Consider the following 15,997-nt stretch of genomic DNA (forward strand, 5'->3'; position numbering starts at 1 on the left):
CAGCCCCCGGCGGGGGGCGGTGGAGGGTGGGAAGGGGCGGCCTGTCCGTCCCCCCCCCACCCCGCGTGCGCGAATGGGGGGCGAGGGGAATAAAAAAAAAAAAGCAAAAGTTCTGCTTGTCCTTCTTTTCCCCCTCCCTCTCTGCCCGTTTTTTTGGGGGGTTTTTTTTTGGTTTTTTGTTTTGGTTTTTTTTTTTTTTTTTTTTTTTTTCCCTTGCAGAGATCAGATGTGCAAAAGTTGGTGGCGGAGAAAGTTAGGAGCAAGTTGTAAAGAAGTGTTTAGGATCGCAGCCTTCACTTCAGCCAGTGCCCTTTTGTCTGTTCCTCTCCTAGTCCAGAGCCGTGGGATGCGAGGGACACGCTGCCTGCATGAGACGTGTACATGCGAATTGAGATCAGTGGTTTCCTTCATGGCACTGGCTTAAAAGCTGTAGCTATCTATGCATTGTAAGATGTAAACAAGCATCATCTGTTAAGTGTTTCATCTACCTAGATAAGCACATGGGAGAAGTTGTGCTAAAGTGCGAGTAGTTGGTGTTACTGCAGAGTTGTAGAGTTCCTAGTTGCAATTTTTTTTTTTTTTTTGGGGGGGGGGGGTGTGCGGTGCGGAAGGTGGAGGGGGGGGGGGGGAAGTGAGTGGGTGAAGAGCCCTTTGATAGTCTTGGAGAGCTGTTGAGTTGAACAGCTGGGATTCAGACTGCAGCCTTCTCTCGTGTCTTTTTCGTTGTCCGTCACGGTTTTTGACTAAAAAAAATCCAACACGTGTGCTGTGCTCTTTTCAAATATTTTGCAAGCAAGTGGATAGCATGAAGAAAAAGTTTTGCTTACTGGGTTTACTAGACAAGTATTTCTGAAAATGTTGCTAGCCGAATGCTGCAACCGGCATATTTTGGGTGTAGAGCTCATGTTATCATAGTTCACGGGTATAACCGGGCCAGATTCCATCTGTAGCAAGAAGTTTATAATGACAGCTTATTAGGAGACCATACATAGCAGCAGGTTTGTCTGTTCTTAAGTGCTCCTCTCTTAGCCTGGAGAGCTGTACTTTCAGACTGATTCATGACATTATTTCTGTGGGGGCTGGACTGTGTAGTGAGAGACTGATTAGTCTTTGCTCTGTTCTCCAGACTAAAAAAAAAACCCAAACCTCTTGTTGTTAAGGCAAAAAGCTTCTCTTAGGAGAACGAGGTTGCTGTTTAGACTTTCCTGCTTTATTGCAGTCTTGGAGCTTGCATGGTGTGCGAGGAGATTATTTGTGTGTGTGGTTTTGTTCTGAGGCGTAGCTTTACATCTTTAACATCTACAAACCGTAGTGCATCAGAGGGGAATGAGAATGCAAGGAAAGGTTTTTGAAGTCCCTCCCCCCTCCGCCCGCCGTTTGCTCTAGCACTATCCTGATGAAAGATAGCATTAGTTACAAATGCCTTTAAAAAGAGGAAGGGGAGGGTCTCGTTTAAGGTGGTTTAAACTTAACTCAAAGCTGAGTCTAAGCACATATTTAACAATATATTGGGATGTTTCATAGAGTAACCTGGTAGTTGATTGTTGTTCTGCCGTTGTGTGGGTCAGACTCAGACTACCCTGACAGTCACGAAAATGAACGATAGTGTTTGAAGATCCAGTTTACTTTATGGCAGAAGCTGGGCGTGTGTAATATAATAAATTGTCAGCTGTCCTGAGGTTCTGCTTGATGATAAAAAGAAGAACACAATTGAAAAAACGAGGTTAAAAAACCTGGTCTCTTAACTGATCTCTTCTTTTCCTCTACCCAGAAGCTAGATTCATGAACAAAATCGAATAAGTTTGAATTACACAGTGAATCTCCTAATGAAAGGTGCTCCTGGGTCCTCCTCCATCTTCCTGTTCCACTTGGTCTTTCAGAAGTGTTGAGCACCAGTTGATATAATTGAGTTTATTGGAGCTCCAAAAAAAAATTAAATCTCTGCTACTGACAGCAACTTTAAAAAACAAAACTTGTTTCCATCTCTCTAATCCCTTTCCCACAAAAGTACTGGGAGAACAGGCTTTGTAGTAGGTTCTGGATAACAATGAATCTGAGCTCTGCTTGAGACTGAAGAGAATTCCTAAGTTTTGTTTATATAAAGAACAGTACATAAAGTTTTAATTATTATAAGAAGTATTCCAGAGTTTTCAAATGTATTCAATGCTGCCTTAATGATTGTGCATGTAAATGCCCTGTAATTGAAAGCATCCATTTATGGGCCTGACTTGCTAAGTGAGCTGTAAATTCTGCTTTTCAGATTGGATTTAATGACTTTTATCATAAAGCCACAAACTGGTTGTGAACTGTGCCGAGAGGCAAACAATACCTAAGCTTACTTTGCCAAAATATTTGTAATTGTTGATTTGTTAAACTGAATTGCTGCAGGTCATGCGATGGGATTAGTTTTTTGTAATAGAATGGAGAGTACAGGCAGCCCTGTGTTCAATACTCTCTGGGCTAGAAGAAATTGGCTGCTGCAGAAAACCTTCCTAAACATTCCTCTCCCCTTCCAGTAGAAAAACTGTGTTACAAACAGCAAGGCTTTGTTCCAGATAACATTTTATTACAATTGTATGTGTTTGACAGCAGTAGTGTGAGGTAAGACCAAGAGGAGACTGCGAGAGCGCTGTTCCTGGGTCTCCTATCAGGGTAGTCTGGGGTTCAAGCTTGATTTAATTACACTGGAGCAATACGAGCTTAACATAAGACACTCTTCAGCACAGCGTGAACTCTGCTTATCAAGAGAGGGGGGGCTGGCCTGTTTGGTGAACATTTAGTTAGGCCTCTTTGGAAAGTGAACTTGCTTTAACTGTTCATTAAACACAATTACTTAAGGTTTGACAAAGTGGAGAAACCGCTAAGCTATACAGATAAAAACTGAAACGGGTACCTAGGTCCCTGGTAATCAGTTCTGTGGGTGCTCCTGTCAAATTTAGCCCAGGAGTATTTATTTTCTAAAATAATGAAACTAACACTTTTCCTGTTACACATGGAAAATTTTAGTCAAAACAAATGAGGTGAGAAGGGCTTGAACTGCTGTGGTTTGGAGTGCTTATTCGGTGCTTTTGTGGGGCTATTAAGGTCTTTTTGGTTTAAGGAGCAGTGCTGTGAGGTTGTTCATTATACAGAGTTTGCTGCTTTGCAGAGACAGGTGGATTGGTTGACTGCAGTTGTGGTAATTTTCCTCTTTTGTAATTCTAGGAGAGTTGCTAAAATACATCGGTCCTATTAGTAGTTTAATCAAAGGTCAGTAAAATTAACATCTCCTTCTTTCTCACGTCTCCAGTTGCATGCAATTTTAGTGTACTATGAATGCATGTGTTAAGACAGTGTGCTAATTTTCTAATAGCAATATAGCTTTTCATTATTACATTTGTCTGTAATTTGCAGCAGTTGTAATGGAAGAAAAATCCAGCTTCTGAAGCTTTCATAACATCATGATCGTGCTTATTTTAGTTCTGTGTACGAGAAACATGAGTTTTCTCATTTGATTCATAATCAAACTTCATGAAATGAGTGAGAGGAACAAAAAGTCTACTTTCAAAGTAGGTGGGTAATTCTGTTTTCAATGAGCTGTATAAAGATAATACAGTTATGCAGAGTTTCAAGCTGGATTGCAATACCAGAGCATAATAAACTTCACAATTAATGTGTAAATCGATTCGGTATAGAGGTACGTTACAAGATCCTCATTCTAAAGCTGACCCAGAGGAAGAATTTTCTTCGCTCCTGTCCCCCCCACGCCCCCAGACCGCAAGCAGCCTTCCTTGAACTTGATCGGCTCGTGTCAAAGCTGAACTGGGACCTTGGCGTTACTTCTCGGAGCGTTGGCCCGTGATCTGGCCAGATGGACCCCGCCTTGGGAGGGAGCTCTTAGAGCCGCTCCCCGCTGCTGGCCTAACAGGCTGAAAAGCTGAACTGGGGGGTGGATGTGGGGGTATCGCTCAGTGGGGCTGGATTCCCCTTCCCCCAGCTCTCCACCCCCACCTTCCCCAAAAGCAAAAAAGCTCAAATACCCAAAACCCAGTAAGGGAATACTTGAAGCTGTCTGACCTCAGTATGAGGAGAGAAGGATGGGCACCATCTTGTGTGGTTGTTCTTCAGAAAAGTACGTATGTGGCAGTAGGTTTGAGCTGCCCCAGTACAACAAAACCAGGTGTCTCTAATGCATCTGCAGGGGAAGAAAACATCAGCCCTTCTGGAATCCCCAAAGGAAGTTTTTGGAGGGGTTGTGGATGCAACAGAAGTGTCTTGTCTGTCCCACCGAGTGCTTTAACTAGAGTGTATTCTGTCTGAAAGGGAAAAGTCTGGCTTTGATTTTAAGTTTGAACTTCCTACAGAATTCAGGTTTCCTGCGAGTTGAGATCATTAACATTGGGGAAATCTTTCTCAGATTCTGCTGAGAATAAGCCGTTGTCTTGTTGTTTGGAATGAAACAGTCTAAAAGATCCAGAAGCAGATAACAAATTTTGTTTTGCTTCTGTTCAATGCGAGATGAAATACTTGTTTTATCATTTCTCTAAGTCTTAATGACTTTGGATTGATACAGGAGACACATGCAGTACTGCATAAGCTCTGCCCTTTAAAACTTCAACTCTGTAGCGTCTAGCCTAACGAGAGGTCTTGATACTGCCTTAAATGGACTGATTCAATTAATGTTACCTTATTTTGAAGCCACTAATATCGCAGGGAAGCGTGTGAAGGGAAAGGGTTGATATTCCCTCCTCTTCTAAAAGCTCTGAAACACTGTGCACTTGGTGAAATTGATAAAGAATGTCGTCTAAATTCCAGGATTAAGGGGGAAAAAATTTGCCTTTTTAAAAAAATCACAAAAATGGGGCTGAAATAGGGAGGAAATGAACTTGTAGACTCTCTCAAATGCCGCAAATTATTTTCCTCGATCTTCTTTCCTCAGGAGTTTAACTTCTGTCGTCTTTATTCCAGAAGAGCTCCCAGAAATGAAATTCCTCTAAGCCAGAATACTTCTAGTAAAACCAGGAGAGATCAGATTTCTTTATTTCAAGTTTAAGATGAATAAGCAGACTGATATGAAATATGTTGCATAAGGCTTTAGAATAAATTAGCCAGAAATCACTTGATATTTTTGGTAGCACCAGTGTGTTTATAGTATGTTCCAGACACTCAGGAAAGGAAAATTTCCCTTGAAGATTTTAGTCTGCTAGCGTGCTGCCCTTAAGGTTTTCTTCATCTTTTATGTTAAGTTATTGCTGGGATCATGGGCTTAATATTTAATACTTGTTCCAGAGAACCACAGTAGAATGGAATAATAGCAGACATGACTCAAACTGTGACTTTAAAAGTTGCCAACTATGACACTGTTTGACCAACTATAGAAACATGTGTGCATCAGGAGGCAGAGATACACTACCGGGGCAGAGATAAAACAAATACCACCAAAGTTAGGCAATTTGTAAATTTTCCAGTATTAATCTGTTGGGAATAACAACATGTGCTCCCTGTGTTCCAGCAATCTAAAGAAACACTTGGACCTCTCTGGGCAACACAAGGAGTACTCCTTGAGTATTCAAAGCTGCAGTTTTAAGGCACAATCCAGAAAAGGTGGAAAGGGATAAAACGGTGGAAGTTTTCTGCTCTGCATCGCCCTGCTGCCTTGATACCACTAGTTCAACTATAGTTGAACTCAGGGGTCTTGAAAATCTCCCTGCAATTAATTGCTCATAGAGTCCCAGTACGTTGGTGTGTTGCAGTGGGAATAGTACACAGGAAGGTAAAAGATCAGTTTTGGGGATGATGTTGGGCCTCGGTAGAAGCGAGTGAGCGAAGGAGAAACAGTGCAGAGAATAAGCAACGGCAAAGCGCATTTAAGGTCCTAAAAAGCAAAGGCCGTAAATGAGTCCTCATTTTTTGGAGGTGGTTGGCTGTAGAATACAAGGCAATCACAAAAACTATATTGCAAGGAAGAAGGCATGTTACGTACTTAGCGTGTATTTAATCTGCGGCCATTTTAGCAATGTGGAAATGTTTCTTTCAGTGTTGGCAAAGGTTGTTTCCTGGGTGCATTTGGGGGAAAAAGCATTTTCTATCTTTTTGTGGATGAAGAAAGTGTACAAAGAAAGAGGTACGTTTTTAGCGAGAGGCTAGTGTCAACAGTGGCAGTGTATGAGAGGGTGATTCTTTAGGAACAAAGATCAAAACTCCTTATATTACTGTATCAATTTGAAGGCAAAAGTGTTACAAGTGATGAATTGAAATGGGATTTGCTGGTCAAAAATGGGCTGCGACAGTGATTGCTAAACCTCTTGGTATAAACATGGTGTCTGAGACTGCCTAGGTAGGTGCAGATAGAACCCAATGCAGTTACAGGGCTCCTCATTTTTATTTGAGCTCCTGCCAGTTGTTCAGCAGCAGACATGTGCTGTCTGCCTTCTATCTCCAAATTCCTCATGAGGTGTAGATTTCTTTGTACTTTATAATTATAATGTTAAGAGCTTTAGGATAATATGACCAAAAAGATAAGTGAAAAGATAACCATAGGCTGATACAATTTTTCTGTGGTCTTTAGATCAGTCCTTATGCAATGTCTTTTAAGTACTTGTAATTTAATTGAAGTAGTAAAGCTTTCAGGCTTGGCATCTGTGCAGAGGACCTTCCCAAACTCTTATGAGCTGTGTTCAGATACTTTCTTTGTGACAAAAGGGTGACAGCCCTCTATTTGAGGGAGGGGCATGATTCAAATGTATGGAATCCCAAAGCTTGTGGAAGAGATGAATACAAACAGTTCTTCGGCAAAGTTTGCAGTGGTAGAACAAGGGGCACTTTCTGACACTAGAAAGAGATCAAGTTAAAACAGCAAAAAGTGCTTCTTTTTAGACAGTGGGCAGTTAAACTCTGGTGCTGTCTGCCACAAGAGGTTGTGGAGGCAGGTTCAAAAAGTGGTTAGATGAATTTGTGGACAATGAGTCCCTAAATGGCTGCTGAAGGGAGTAGAATCATAGAATCGCTTTGGTTGGAAAAGACCTTTAAGATCATCAAGTCCAAACTTTAACCTAACCCTGCCATCCCACCACTAAACCCTGTCCCTAAGCACCTCACCTATCCTTCTTCTAAATAACTTCCAGGGATGGGGACTCAACCACCTCCCCGGGCAGCCCATTCCAGAGCCTGACAACCCTTTCTGTGAAGAAGTTTTTCCTAAGGTCTAGCCTAAACCTGCCCTGGTGCAACTTCAAACCATTCCCCCTCATCCTATTGTCTGTTACCAGTGAGAAGAGGCCGACCCCCACCAGGGGTAGGTAGGAGCATAGCCTTTAATTTCCTGCTGTAATAGTTTAAGATGCTGAGAATGAGGAGAACGGGCTACATAAACCAGCCAGGTTCATGTGCTTTCCTTGAGTTGCGTGCCCTTTTGCCACCTTTGGAGACGGAGCACTAGGCTAGATGCACCACTCCGCTCACCCAGTAGGGTTTTTCTTGATTGCTGTTTTTTCCTTGCATAATTTGCATTTATCGAAATTGCTCAGAATTCAATTTAACCACACCTTGCACTTTGCAGTGCCTCCTCTTGGCTGGGAGCAGAGTGCCCCTTTTGCATAAGTTCAGCTGGCTGAAATATTCTCCTATGAGTACTCATCAGAATTGGCTGAAGCATTAAGCTGAATGAAGTCCTGTCCTACTTGTGTCACATTCTCTCTGCTCAGCCTTTGAAAGATACGGGGCCGCTACTGGAATAACTTAGTGAAATTCTTATTGATACTCCTGGCAAATCCCTGACACGGCAAAACAATAGCTAGAAGGAAGAAGTTAGTTTAAGCCTCCCAGACTTAGTCTTCAGCTGTGGTGTATGTTGTGGGTTGGTTGTTTTTTTTTTTTTTTTAAAGTAACTGCTAAGCTGCAGTAATCATTGTGATAAAGGGCTCTTTAAGCGTTTCTCTTTGGTTTTGGGTTAATTTCCCTATTTTTCCCAGGGATACCATATCAGCATGTGCTTTCTGACACCTACAGGAGCTGGATGAGAGAGCATATGGCTGTAAGGGAACTGGTTAAGTTCCCTTAAGTATAAATCCCTGAAGTATAATATCTGGAAATTTCTGATTAGGGTCTGAGCTTACAGTCTTCTGGTAATGGGAAAAGAAAGGTTTTTTGATTTTGGTTGTTTTTTTTTTTTTTTGCCTCTGAGTATGTCAAAATAGTCTGAGAGTTCAGATATAAAGAAAAACTGAAATGTATGGGGTTTCTAAATTCTTTCCTGCTGCAAGACTTCAATCACTCGATGTGCATTTGAAGCAGAAAGGCAAATATTAGTTTAAAAAAAAAAAAGCACCAGAGAATACAGAAAATGATATATAGATCAGTGTTATGTCTTAAGGGAGAGAATACTGCAAAATTGGACACCTCATTGCAAGGAATATTGTAAAGCTGAAAGATGAGATAAAAGCATTGAGAATGTTTAGAGGGCCTGGAAGAATAGGCAATTTAACTTGGTGGTAAATGAGACCCTACTGAAGTGTGTGCTTTATAAGGCTGACAATCAAAGGAAAATTCTGGGGCATTGAAAGGTGTCAAATTTGAAGCTAAAGAACAGGAAATACATATATTATCTGTCAGTGAGCTCCATAAAAGGGAGAAGAATTGGTGTGTGGATAAGCAATGATAGTGGCACTCGGTTGCCTACATCTGACAGCGTTGAATTGAATGTTCAGATCTTACACCGTGAATTGATAGTGTTTAAAACGTGATCTTTGAAGCAAAAGAGGCTATCCTCTTTGGTTTGGTCTTTCTGAATTTCTTACGTATGCCTCTCAAGCATCTAATATTGGCCTTGCTCAAATGTTGAAGTCTTTTTATAAAGCTCAGAGTGGCTGCCATTCCCCGTTTCGGAAACCTAGTGAGAGTGTTTCTTAAAACAGCAGTGGCTGTGCAAGCCTCCTGTCTCACCTCTGGAGCTACCCAGTGTAACGGGATTAGGGGTCTAATACATTTCACTCCTAGGCCTGCGAAGATTTCACATGTGGAAAAGGGAGTAAGACTGCTTAATTTGGCTTTGCCACCTAAGTAAATTCTCTAAATTAAAGTTACATGCCCAGGATGCATTTCCAGCAATGCAGTCAACCGCTGCTGAAGGCTGGGGCTGAAGTTCTCCATCCACATTCCTGTAACTCACCTGACATCAGCGTGAGTACTTACAGTACGGTGTGTGAGCTGGTGCAACCTGTTAACCTGGGAGAGAACTAACTCAGTAAAAAACAACCCCCAAACCCAACCACTTGATTGGTTTTTACTTGGTTATCTAGCTGAGTCTTTGTGGAAAGGTATCAGCGTTGGTGCCGAGGTGCTGGTGGTGCCACATGAAAGAAAGGAAGGAGGCCTGAGTTTCCTGAGGCAGTAGGCTGTTGGGTTGGCTTGGCTCCCTATGGAACTATACCCTGAGTGTCCTATTCAGTGTTTAATTTCATGGAATCATAGAACCATAGAATGCTTTGGGTTCGAAGGGACCTTTAGAGGTCATCTAGGCCAACCCCCCTGCAATGAGCAGGGACATCTTCAACTCCATCAGGTTGCTCAGAGCCCCGTCCAGCCTGACCTGGAATGTCCCCAGGGATGGGGCATCCACCACCCCTCTGGGCAACCCGTCCCAGTGTTTCAGCACCCTCGTTGTAAAGGATTTCTTTCTTCTATGCAGTCTGAATCTACCCTGTTTTAGTTTCAAACCATCACCCCTTGTCCTGTCACAACCGGCCCTGCTAAAAAGCTTGACCCCCAGTTTGACAGTGTTGGATATTGAATTTATTTTTCTTGTGTTTGCTCCAGCCAGGGCTCCAGTGCAATGCTTTTGCAGGCCACAAAACCTGCAGTCTGAAATACTGGGGCCAATTTGCTAATAATTTAACATTATTGAAAGAACAAAAGTTCTTTTCATAGTATAATCTTGTGTAAAAATGGATGCTTTGACTTTTTACCAAGGCCTCTACTGACAGACCAGGTGGCAACAGTTTTCAACTGAGAGAGAGTAAATTTAGATTGGACATAAGGAAGAAATATGTTACAGTGAGGTTGATGAGGTACTGGAACAGGTTGCCCAGAGGAGTTGTGGATGCCCCATCGTTGGAAGTGTTGAAAGTCAGGCTGGACGGGGCTTTAAGCAGCCTGATCTAGATGTCCCTGCCCGTGGCAGGGGGGTTGGACTAGATGATTTTTTCGAGGTCCCTTCCAACCCAACCCATACAATGACGTTCTCATTTAGGATAGATGATTTTGCATCACTTCCATAAAGTTACCATTGTTAATCTTAAGTCCTTGGGAATTGGAACCTCTGTCTCCTTGACCCCAGAAAACTATATATCTTGCTTCAGTCCTATTTGAGGTGCTCTCAGAAGCTGCTGTATGGAGGTTTAATTTAGTTGAAACTGAAATGTCATTCCTACTGAATGTTCTGTTTTGTAGAAGTTGAAAAGTTAAGGTTTAAAGTTACCTGTAGAATACAATCTAGCATTTGTTTGACTTACTGGTCCTCACTGAAACAGCAAAGACGTGACAAGGCATAAATTAGCCATGAATACTGTATCCTGAAGTATCCCAAATCAACCATGCTGTTTTGCAGAAGGGAAGTTTCAGTAAGTTGGTATATTTTGGATAGAAGTGAGGTGTGCACCTGTACAGGGTGGAGAGGTATGTGAGCTGCCTTGAAAGCTCCAGTCGAGTAGCCTGAAGGTAACATTAGCTCTTGACTAAAACAAGGTATTTTCAGCTGACTGAACTAACTTACACAGCCTGGAAATAAGGTAACTTTCTGGAGTTCAAATACCCATCTGCTGCCTGGAAATAAGGTTGTTTTTGACTTCAGTGCCATACTTCCCTCCATAGGACCGTTAGTCCTCAAGCAATTTCTAACAGCTGTCTGCCTGAAATAATACGGTTGATTTGGAGCTTATGTTTTAATACCCAAAACTAGCCTAATAGAAGCTGCAAAACCAAGATGGTTTTTTTTTTTCTAAATTTCTCTTTTAAATGATTTGAAGTGCAAATCGCAGTGAATGCTAAACATAGCCTAAGTTTCAGTATCCCTTCTGATCTTTCATTTTATATAAACATCCTGATCAGGTGGTTGATACTGAATGAAAGGCTATCGAAATTGAAAACACAGTTCTACTACTCAGGTGTCTGCAGGACTAAGATTTTAAATATCCTTTAATGAATTTTGAAAGGCTTGATGATTTTAAGTACTGCCAGTTGAGAAGATTCCTTATCCGTAGGCCACTGAACTCTAGATTGAAAGATGGGAGTGAATTTCAAATTGGTGTCCCTAGTGGAACAAAAATTACTAGTTATTTAAAACATGACAAAATGAGAAAAGGCTTGTGATATGGTTGGCTATTGGAAGACTTCTGTCAAGCCATAATGCCTAAATGACATTCCAAACACAAATTTTGCTTACTAAATTAATTTGGAGATGGGCAGAACATGTGTATATGTGTATGCGCTTTGTCAATCACTCGTGGAAATATTTAAAAAAATGACTAAAACCAGCCAGCCTAGGTGCAAAGCTAGGCTCCAGTTAACTTCTTTATTTTCTGGAGTTGACTTTAGCCAGGAAAGATTTGAGGGAAAAATTAAGTGTCTAACCTGACAGTAACCTTACTCTGCGGCACTGTTGAAGAGTCTGTAGCAGACTTGTGTTTTAACTTTATTGAAGTACCTAATCATGATGCAGACTACTTCTGAACTATTATCTGACTTGGTTTGGGATGCAGTGTCCTATGGCATTTGGTAATGAACGGTCATGAGCAAGATACTTGTTTGATGTGAAACTTTGGTGCTAATGTGTCTGTTTTGGTTTGTGTTTTTAGGCATCAGACGGGAATCTCTAATTTATTGCTTGCTGAGTGTTCTGTCTGGTGAAAGTCATGTCATCCATATTGCCGTTCACTCCACCCGTTGTGAAGAGACTTCTGGGGTGGAAAAAATCTGCTGGTGGCTCTGGAGGGGCTGGTGGTGGTGAGCAGAATGGTCAGGAGGAAAAGTGGTGTGAAAAAGCAGTGAAAAGCTTGGTCAAGAAGCTAAAGAAAACAGGACAGCTGGATGAGCTTGAGAAGGCAATTACCACTCAGAATTGCAATACAAAATGTGTGACGATACCAAGGTAAGTGCTCTTGTGTTTGAAATTGTTACAGCCGCTTAAGAAATGACTAAAGGGATGCTTAGGCTATCCTGTGAGCAAATGACTAAAAAAATCAGTTGCATGCTTTTGATTCTTTAAAAATTCTTTAAAACCTATTTTGGTTTTACGTAGTGCTTGCTTACAACTGAATCACATGCTTTGTGAAGTCACAGTTTCTAATAATAACATTACATTTCAATTTTCATTACTATGTAGATTCCAATTTACATGTATTCTGGCAGTGCCTAGCACAGGACTTGGCTTGTAGCACTGCCTTATGCTTTTATTTAACAACCCTGTCTATGATCGGAGGGGCATACCTGAACCTACACTTCCACTTAAAAAAAAAAAAAAAGACTGGTTTTTCCTTGGTCAACACTTCAGTCACCTCATTATTTTCAGTTGTATATGGTAGTTTCATTTAAGTTGTACAAGCTGCATCCATTCTCCCTTTCAACGGGAAATTTTATCTTTGGAGGCAGGTTGTCTGAAGACCGGCTTATTTACTGTAATCATTATTTGTTATCGGTTAATGAAAGTGCCTTTTATTTAATAGCTTGGAGTATTTCTAGAACTGCTTTTCTGCTCCTGATTTGTATATACATTTAGGTGAACGACTTGAATTCTACCCCTTTGACTTTCTCAACTTAATTCATAGCAACTGCTGTGCGAGAGGCAAGGGTTATGTTTGTAAGTATCATGCAGTCTGCTCTCGATTCATGTTGTGCAGAAATCCCACTAAGGTGCGTGTGTAAGCTCATTATGTCTGACATAAGTATCCAATCACTTCACAAGTGTGTTTTTCTATGAAAAGGTTAGAGGATCTGGTGGCACAGGAGTGTTCTGGACATGTAGCCCCTTGACACTTAAAATAATTTCTAGGAGAGAGAAAATGCATCTGGTTTATGACCTTAATTTCTGTATTAGCACATTCATCCCAGCTGATTTCAAACTTTGTATTAAGTCAAATCTAGCTTGCGCTATGATTATTTCAGTGATGATTTCCATATGTCAAATGTGTTTATAGGTGTTACCTGATAATGGTTCTAGCATTCTCTTTTAGATTTGACACAACAGCTTTCTGGAAAAATCATGAGTATGCACTGAATGAATGGCTACTTTAATTCTGTTCTCTCTTCTCTGTTTGCAAATTTGTTTCTAATGCTGCTCTCTGCTTGTGTTTTCTTCCCTAGAGCAGTCCCAAAATTCTCTGGGTTTTCCTTTTGTTTTCTTTTTGCCAGGCGGAAAACAATCAAAATATTAGAGCTTTCTTGTCTTAGTGCGTGCCAGTAGACTTAGGCTGAAACCTGTAGGGATGTCTGTTTATTGGCTTGACATGAGATGACTACGTATTTGCAAGTCTTTACCATGACAAAGACAAAATGCTTGATTGGAAGGCATTTCACATGACAGAAGCTAAGTATGCCATACACTTGGTTTAAAATGTGTATCGAACTTTTAGAGCTCTTGGAGAGACTTCTTAAAGCTCTTCTGGAGGGGTACTGGGGTGGTAAATATTGCTACTTCAGAAGAATAGCTGTCTTAAGTTACATTTTGCAGACGATGTTAGAAGATGCAAACAGCATGCTAATGCATCATTGTTTTCCTAGTCTACTAGTCTGTATTTGAGTATCTCCTCCTGCTAACGTGACTTCTTGTGCTAAAGTAGTCATAGTTAATAATTCTTTAAAACTGAACATGAAGCTCCCTTACACTCCATATAGCCTCCATGTTGTGACCAGCAGTTCTTGCTGGGCTGTGATGTGCTCTTCTCATCTGTCCTCCAGTGAGCTGTAAAAAGGACTGGCCCTAGGTTTTGCTTTTCATGACTACTTTAGGAGTAAGCTGGTAGCCAGAGAGCTCTTCAGGTGGTGTTGGTGATTATACAACGTTTAATTTTAAACGAAGAAATGGCTTTGGTATTAAGGGGTGAGATGGTATCAGGGTTGCTAGCAGTGCTGTACAGATTTCTTCAGTTTTGTAGTTGGCTTTTGGACTGTTGATATTATTTCACTTTGACAGCAGTAGCCTGGGTTCCTAAGAAAGAACAAATGTCAACTCAGTACTGTAATGACTTCTGGAGATTCTTGTTCTTGGATTTAGTAAGTTAATGAAACTGCTGCTTGAGACCCACTTTAATGAATGTCTTAAAGATCTGCAGATCAGCAGGGATACGTAATAAAATGCTGAATTTTAAAGTTTTTCTTTCTTCCTAGTCAGCGGGAAGTTTGAGGTGCTAAGCTGTTGAGATGCAGTTCTGATGTGACATCTGGGCTCTTTCCAAATGTACTTCTGTCTGGGGAGCGTTTGGGTGGTTTTTTTTTTTAACCAGCTTTAGAATTAATTACTAATACTGTTTTAACTCCGTGTAAATATTGACAAGTGTTGTGGGATACTTCTGTTTGCAACTGTTGCATTATTCCCTCAGCAGAAGTGTCACTTGTGGTTTCACAAGTTTCTGGTCCCCTTGGAGATTTCCAGAGAGTTTGACAGCACTTAACTCTCGTATCTTTTTTCATCATCGAAATCTAAAACACCTAAACACCTACAAGCTATTCTCAAAACTGGAAGCAGCTTGGGCAAAAGTTGAATTAAATTCTCTCTTCAGAAATCTGCATATGCTTACTGTATGTGGTTGGTAATCCTGTTGTGATTAGGATTGTTCTGCTTCTGTGCTGTCAAGGTGACTATGTACTAAGCGAGGCTGATACTGTGTGTACTATGCAAAAGCTGCTCGTGGGGTAATTAACGCAACTTCTTACGCAGACTAATAGAGGTTCTGAGAAAGCAGAAGCAAACAGATGGAGTGGGTGTTGGCATCGCACAGCAGGGGTGCTTAGCTCTTCATAAGTGGGTCAGTAATCTGGAGCAGAAGCTAAATAAGTACATAGGTCCTTTTGACACTAGCCCTCTAAGTAATTTGTAGTTATCTTCTTGCTGAATCCTCCCAGCAAGCCAGTGGGATTCTAATCGCATAATCCCTGTGTATCCTGAAACTAAATGTTGGCACGTGAGTTCACTTTTCTAAAATACGTCATGAATTCGGTAGAATTTAAGATCCTGTCTTTATGCTCTCCCTTGCAGTTTTTGACACAAATGGGGCATAGGAAGGAGTCAGTGAAGAAACAGAGCGTGAGCATCCATGTATATCAGTCATCTTCTAATGGAGCAGTTCCCTCCTTATTAGCATGGATCGTTCTGTTGAAATAAATACTTTGTAACTAGTGATAGCTAAAATCCCAGCCTTTAACAAACCAAACCATGCCATGTAGTAAGTAGTCAACTGGCATATCTGTAGTCTATCTTCGTTATTTAAAAAGGCGTTTTGGTGGTGACAGTGCAGAATATCAGAATCCAAAGTAGGAAAACACAAATGACTAGTTTCAGTGTCCCTGTATTTTGGTGTGGTTTGTCTGCCTTAAAAAGAGAATAGCTATGTTTCATGCTTTCTTCTTACTTCTTTTAAATAAACCTTACCAAAATAGGGTTGCTTTTGTAAAATGTCTGTTAATATACAACTAAGAATAGAGTTTAGTTGGGGTGGGTTTGGGATAATACTGACCTGGGCTGGTGTAGCTCCTATAATTTTAAAATTTTAAAAAAAAAAAAAAAGCTTGGGGAAGGGAAGCATTGAGTTTAGACTCCTTTGTGATGTCTTATGTTCCTCTGAAAACTAATGCAGAACTGACTCTGTCCTTCCTGAGCTGTAACCGGGTACATCCCTATCACATGTTGAAGTCTGGCTTCCGTGCCAGCATTAATCATGTGACAACTGTATTAGAGCCTTATCTTATAAGAAGAAGAATGAGTAGTAATGGAGATGACCTGCCTATATGGAGTACTCCCCAGGTGCAGCCG

The 15,997-nt window shown here is 41.0% G+C and overlaps 1 protein-coding gene across 3 annotated transcripts in view; it reads left to right on the forward strand.

The window, feature by feature from the left end:
* The first annotated feature begins 277 nt into the window (after positions 1 to 277).
* SMAD2 (SMAD family member 2) overlaps positions 278 to 15,997 on the forward strand; it is a 53,299-nt gene continuing 37,579 nt past the window's right edge. The window contains exons 1-2 of one of the 3 annotated variants that reach the window (XM_035903083.1): positions 278 to 446; positions 11,829 to 12,121. In XM_035903083.1, the coding sequence (XP_035758976.1) occupies positions 11,886 to 12,121 (236 nt within the window). In that variant the 5' untranslated portion in view covers positions 278 to 446; positions 11,829 to 11,885. Of the gene's footprint in view, positions 447 to 10,212; positions 10,764 to 11,828; positions 12,122 to 15,997 lie in introns of those variants that run through there. The other 2 variants (XM_035903082.1, XM_009647689.2) reach the window with 2 other exon arrangements.

Source organism: Egretta garzetta, unplaced genomic scaffold, assembly GCF_000687185.1.
Source record: "Egretta garzetta isolate BGI_Z169 unplaced genomic scaffold, ASM68718v1 scaffold179, whole genome shotgun sequence".
Classification (NCBI taxonomy): Eukaryota; Metazoa; Chordata; class Aves; order Pelecaniformes; family Ardeidae; genus Egretta; species Egretta garzetta.